Below are 6,663 nucleotides of genomic sequence, written 5' to 3'. Positions count from 1 at the left end.
AATGCATTAAAAACAGAAAAGAGAAGGCCATTGCTCTTGACATGGCAAAGATGGATTCCCTATAAGAGATGGGGAATGACGTGGCAAAGCTCACCTTTTGCATGCTAATCCAAATATATCCACCCTCAAAACATGCAAATAAGTCATATATCATTTGTTTCAGTGACTGATTAATGAGAGGAAAGAACTAGTTGAAAAACTGCATTAACCACTTTACCGCTAGATAACGGTCGCAATGCTTATACCATAGCGTTTGATCGAAAACAGAAAATGATAGGACAGGTTCAACAACTGGAACAGCAGGTTAAAAAGAAAAACCAACTTTTAAATTCCAATTTAAGTAGCAGCTGTTAAAATATACAAAACCTTTCCCTTGAATCAAAATTGCAAAGATTGAGCCTCAAAACTGTTACAACTACAACACCCCACACAAGGGTGAATGTGCTCTTCGTGGGACATTATTCATACAACACCCTGCCCAGTTTGGAGGGTGAATGAGCTTTCAATCACATCAGAATATCCACATTCCAGCAATTGTAGGACATTCTCTCTCGTCATCAGTGGCGCTGCACTGCAAGATCAAATTAGTGGAGCTGCACTGATACTGCGAAGATAAAGACGACCAAGATCAATCATCTCCAAAAGTGGTCTTCTTCCCTGGAAATCCAAAACCCCACATTAGAGACTAGTCCAGTAGATCAAAGTAGGTTCACACACACACACACAAACCTGATCCCGATAGATTGGCCTTCGAACCTCCAAATCCTCTTCCTCCTCTCCTACCACCACCCCGTCCTGCAATAGATACTCTTCAGCACAACCAGACAACACAGCTGCATTATACTTGTCATAGCTTAGGTCCAATGACTCATACCTCCATCTCCAAAGCTACCCCTGCCCCTTCCGCCGCGCCCTCCGAAATCACCACGGCCTGCTCTTCCACCACGCCCTCCGAAATCACCACGGCCCCGGCCTCCAAAATCACCTCGGCCACGTCCTCTTCCACCTCCACCACTAGAAGGACCACCCCCACCAGCTTCTTCAATAAACAATGAACGGCCATCCAGATCAGATCCACTATACTCAATGGCCTTAGCGAGAGCATCTCTATCACTGAAGTCGACATAAGCAAACCTGCAGGGTTTCAAAGCTCAGTACTCTCATCTTTTTCTTGAAACATGCAAGTTACCCCAATGGGGTTTGAACCTGAAGCTCAGGGTTCCCATCCACATTTGTTCAATGTTGAGCAGCCTATTTAATAGGCCAAACCAATTACACCTCGCACAGGTAGAATAGACTAACCCTTTACTGTTTCCAGTCTCTCTGTCGGTAGGAAGACGAACATTTTGCACCCCACATTCAGCAAAAAACTCACTCAAAGAAGTGCGAATCTGCAAAACCAAGTAATATTTCACTAATTGCAATAGATCGCCTTCATCATCTCATAAAAAATGTTAAAAGTGAATACCGAGTCTTCATCCTGAAATTTGTTGAAACCTCTCACAAATGCAGTCGCGTCAGAACCTGACCTTTGACCCCCACTTCCACTGTGATCAACATAAAGGAAAGATAACTAAATCAACCAGTCAAGCAGAATCCACAGCATTGAAACTCGATAAATCTCGGTAGAAACTACACATAGGTCCAGAATCACGAGACAAACAAAGGCACACCTGAACCCACCACCCCTTGGGCTCTTAAAGTCCCCTCTCCCCTCACTTCCTGGAGAGAAAAGCCGCTCCTTTGCCAGCTCAACAAAGACATCCCGGCCTTCGAGCACCTCTCCACTTTTCTTACAGGCCTAAAGAAATAGCAAAACCTTCAGCTTAGCACAAAAGAGAGCAGTTCTCCACTAATTTAAGAGTACAAACACATGTTGCACCAGGATTAAAACTTTACTGACAAACAGAAACCTTTTTAGCAGCTTCTGTCGATGAAAAGTCAACATGGCCAAATCCTCGCGATCGTCCATCTGGATTTCGAGAGAGGCGCACCTCCTCGACCTCCCCTACACTTTCAAAAAAATCTTGGCTGCCAACCGCATGACATCGTCAGATCTCTCAGCAGCAAAAAAAGGTCATAAAGATACCAAGAAAGCTGAAGATACTTACAGGATATCTTCATCAACACCCCAAGCCAAATTCTTTACAAACACAGTTTTACTGCCACCATCTTCAGCCCTAGGAGCAGGGGTCTTTAGCTTCATTGCAAATGACAAAGAAAAGTACGCATTATAAACAAGAAGGTAAGAACCTGTGACCAGAGAGACCAGAAAGGATCCATTACCCAAGCTCCCTGAGATGATAAATTCAGGTGCTGTGTATACATAACAGCAAGCCTACCTTCTCTTGGCCTTTCTTGGCAGACTTGGACTTCACCTCTACCTCATCATCTTCGTCCTCATCATCTTCGTCCTCATCATCTTCGCCCTCGTCCTCGTCATCACTTGCATCTGATTCGTCACTTGCAGCTGTCTTACTGATAAGCTTCTCCTCCTGCAGTATCAATATATTTAGCATTGAGCAGCACATCACACAGAACAGTTAAAAGTTTTGTTAAGGCATTTTTCAAACAAATCAGAACCTCAGCATCTAGTTCCTCACTTTCGTCCGACTCATCTTCATCACTACTGCTCTCAACCTTCTTGGCCAGAGGCTTCCCCTTAGTTTGTCCCGATGCTGCTGGTGCATTTGTCTGTTTAGGATCCTCTTCCTCACCACTCTCGTCAGAATCCTCTTCATCATCACTGCTCTCTAGCTTCTTGGCTGGCACCTTCACATTAGGCTTTCCTGCCATTGCTGTCTTTTTAAGAGCGGGTTTCTCTTCGTCATCACTGTCATCAGAATCCTCCTCACTGCTGCTCTCCATCTTTTTGGGAGGTGCCTTACCAGCAGCTTTAGCAGGTATGACCTTGTGCTACATCACAATCAGGGCCACTTGCAATCAGTGATATCTCGCAGCATAGACATCATTGTAAAGACAGAGCAGTACAAAAGCAGAAGGATAAATGGCAATGCGACGTGTTCGAATAAAAATTGTACTGTCTAAGTGAGAGAAGAAAGCGTTATGGAGTTCTACCTCCTCATCATTATCAGAAGAATCTTCATCAGAAGAGCTTCCCATCTTTTCTGATTTCTTGCCATTCTTAACAGCAACACTTGCTGTCTGTATTTTGAAGTTAGACTTGGCAGAAGGCTTTGCAGGCTGCAAGATAGGAATCAACAGTTCTAAAATCTCACGAGTTGAAAAATTAATCAAACTCAAAGCTATGAGAGCACACATGTGAAGATCTAACCAGAAACTTAAAAAGGAAAAGCTCTCACCACATCCTCTTCCTCCGAAGAGTCACCATCAGAAGCCTCTGAAGAGCTTTCTGGTTTTGTGGCTTTTACACCATTTTTGCTAACAGCTTTTATAGGTGGGGCAGGCTGCACGCATTAGATGTAACCTATAACATTCAAACTGGAAAGACCCAACAATGGACTAAGAAAAAAGGTAACAAAATGTATTCACCTCCACCTCACTATCAGAAGTGTTATCACTTTCCTCCTTCAGGGCTTTTTTGCCACCCTTGGAAGGAGCAGTTTGAGGAGCCTGTGTCGTGGGTGCCAATCCTGCTTTCTTGCCTTTCTTACCAGCACCATTTTTCTTGGAAGCACCTACTTTTTTGGTAGCCTTGGGTGGAGAGTCCACAAGCTGAAATGAAAGTGGTGTCAAACCAGATGAGCTGCCACAACAACATTGAGTGTTTGCGCCTTCAACAAGATTCCACAGTTTAGATAAAGCAATCACCTCTTCGGCTACAACCATCTCCACCTCCTCTTCAGGCTCCTTGGGTTTTCCAGCAGTCTTCAGTTTTTTGGAAGGCTTCTCACCATTCTCCTGACCTACACTTCGTTTACCTGCCCCTCAACAGCACAAAGATAAATTTCAACCAGATGAATGGAGAAATTCATGTACTGCTTCACCAACTGCAACAGGCCTACCTTTTTTCATTGCTGTAATGTCAATTGATTCCATCACCTTCACAGTTCAAATAGCAGAAACCATTAAACAGGGCACAACACCTTCCAAGGAAATGTAAAATATGAGCCTTGAGAATAAAAGCCTTAATTAATACCATTGCAGCCTGTTTCTTTGACTTCCCCATGAAACTTCTATATACATACAGCACAGCAAGACAGTAAAATAAGATGATGTGTGACAACGAGAAAAAGAACGCAAAGCAGTGGAAGATTCAAATTGACACAAGCGTAATCAAGAAAACCAGCAAACACATTCTGTTCAAGATAAATTAATACCATAAACCAGAGGAGACGACAAATCTGTTATCTGCTAACCATCAACTGGTCATGAATTCTGTCTTGTTTTAAGCAATTAAAATACATGGCCTTTACACAAAGATAAAGAAGTTTTCAAAAACTGCTCAAGCAATTTCAAATGCGTATTAGCACTATAGACAGAGGCTATTTCACAGACAAAATCTGATTACATAAACGAGCAAACAAAAACCCAAAGGTGTAAAGATAAATACTTTTGAACAAATATAGAGAAATCCAGGAGCCTAGGAAGACCTCAGAAATGATTTCTTGACTCCTGGCATGGTAAGTGATCCAGTAGACAATATGACCACCATGTTTGCTGTCGACTGAGCAATAAAGGCTACCATGACACACCCCCACTCATACTCATGCAAGCATGCATTCAACTAAATTCATCCACACAAGCAAGGTTGCATTCCAAACTCGTATTTATCATTCTTCCCATGTCGTACAATAAATATGTGTACTGGTATTAATACTTCGCCTACTAGCTGGTTTTAATACAGACTCATCAGTACATATTCATGTATATTAGGTTGTAGACATACGTATGTATATTTGTATGCGTGTGCATGCACTCTGGTCCAAGAGGCAGGGCTATCAAATGGACCACTTCCAAGCACTTGGGTCCCCATATACAACCACTTTTAGTCACAAGCACCTACAAGGTTAAGGTCCAAGTTCACAACTACTTGTTCCAGATACATGGTAATTTGGAGCAAGGCGGACACATATGATGAATATTAGAGCAAAATATGTAAGCATGCCTTGCACAAAAAACACACATACATACGTACATACTATACCTTCAACTTCTTGCCATTTTCAAAATTTAAAGAAAGGGTACCTCAACCATTCAAGGTGTAGCACAATTTAGACATAAAAAAATCTACTAACCCAATCTAGATAAGCATATGCATGCTTGGTTTGCTCGCAATGCACTATGTGCTACCCAAGAAGGTTGATAAAAATTGGCTGAGAAACAACACAGAAAATACTCTAGAGCTTAAAACTAGCAGCCCAGTTTGAAACCCCAGTTTTTTAAAACGTTTTCAAACATCTGCTATGCTTTCAAATCAGGACAGGTGTATGCCAGCACTAATTATGAGTCACGAGCCATACATACACTAGACTATCGAAGAGCACTCTGAGTTTAACGGAGAGTCTTCGCGATGAAGGTCCTATCCGGATTCCAGACATTGGCCTGCCTGATCAAAGCTCGGTCAGTGGGGAAATCACACAGACAGAAATGGGACTTAAAGATGCGAATCAACAGAAGCCTTGAAAATTTTCATAATAGCAAATTACTACAGCAAGCGCAGAATCACAGGGCAGTGGAGTGTGATAGCACACAACTACAGCGAGAGCAGAGTCGCATAGCACTAGGATTATTAATCAAGCACAACATACAGGTTAAAGAAACAAAAGACAACAGCCATTCTGTGAGCTTACCTCAAAAACTTCCGCTGCACTAGCAAAAGGAAATTTACCCGTCTCTCTCTCTCTCTCTCAAAGACCCAAGTTTGCACACCTTCAGTTCAGCTGCAGAAGACCGTGATCGCAAGAGAAGAAGGAAAGGAGCTCTCTCACTTCCCCGTCCTAGGGCAACGGCGATAAACCACAAGGGTTTTGAGTGCGCACAAAAATATCTAGCACGGAGAAGTTTGCCCTAGCCTAGCAATAGTCAATTCACTACAGATTGTCTAGCAATAGTCAATTCACAGTAGGGGTACCGGCTGGAGGTAATTCAAAAAAAAAGGGAGAATCTTTGTTGATGCGCCCCCTACCAGCTGGAGGTAATTCAAAAAAAAGGGAGAATCTTCGTTGATGCGTGGCAGAAGCTATGCAAGCAGAAGCGAAAAGATGAGGGGACAGAGGCAGGGGCGGGAGGGATGTTGAGCACGAGGCAGAGTCGGGGGGGGGGGGGGATATGTCGCACAAGCAGAAGGCTGTGAGGACGGCAGTGGTGATATTATTTTGTTTAAAGAAAAGGATGCTGACCTCTAGCAAATCAGCGCCTTGGCCTTTGTGGTGTAGGATGGTGGAGACAAGTCTTTCCTTTGCTTCGCGCAAGATCAAGCCCTCCTTTTGGAGGTGGAAAGCATGTCACCCTTGGCAAGGGTGATATCACTCCAAGCGTTCCCAAAGGAATCTAGGAAACTATAGAATATAAATAGAGTGGAGCCAGTATGTAGGCCTAGTAAGGTCTTTAATAGGCCTATTGATAAGCTCTTTAACCTTCACACAACACTAAGAGGCACGGTTATTCAATGAAGGTAGAGAGATGTGATCAACGGTTGGGAGCCAAACGTTGGGAATCTCAAAGCAAGTGGACGGATGG

General features: G+C 43.2%; 1 protein-coding gene across 9 annotated transcripts; it reads right to left on the bottom strand.

The window, feature by feature from the left end:
* Positions 1–304: 304 nt before the first annotated feature.
* On the bottom strand, positions 305–5,993 carry LOC147429403 (uncharacterized). Of its 9 annotated transcripts, none has more exons than XM_086495623.1 (17): positions 5,775–5,983; positions 4,121–4,157; positions 3,987–4,023; positions 3,793–3,902; positions 3,514–3,696; positions 3,324–3,428; positions 3,079–3,204; positions 2,584–2,916; positions 2,343–2,495; positions 2,112–2,200; positions 1,914–2,031; positions 1,674–1,801; positions 1,469–1,547; positions 1,303–1,391; positions 875–1,134; positions 730–795; positions 305–657 (listed from the first exon to the last, which is right to left on the bottom strand). In XM_086495623.1, the coding sequence occupies exons 2-17, from the start codon at positions 4,148–4,150 to the stop codon at positions 629–631; spliced, it is 1,935 nt and encodes a 644-aa protein (XP_086351749.1). In that variant the 5' UTR covers positions 4,151–4,157; positions 5,775–5,983; the 3' UTR covers positions 305–628. The 9 variants fall into 9 exon arrangements, with proteins under 9 accessions (XP_086351749.1, XP_086351750.1, XP_086351748.1 ...); XM_086495624.1 differs by having other exon boundaries at positions 4,121–4,154; XM_086495622.1 differs by having other exon boundaries at positions 5,854–5,971.
* Positions 5,994–6,663: the final 670 nt, after the last annotated feature.

Source organism: Adiantum capillus-veneris, chromosome 22 (genome assembly GCF_014529385.1).
Source record: "Adiantum capillus-veneris isolate H3 chromosome 22, ASM1452938v2, whole genome shotgun sequence".
Lineage (NCBI taxonomy): Eukaryota > Viridiplantae > Streptophyta > Polypodiopsida > Polypodiales > Pteridaceae > Adiantum > Adiantum capillus-veneris.
This window is presented reverse-complemented; position numbering and strand designations above follow the sequence as displayed.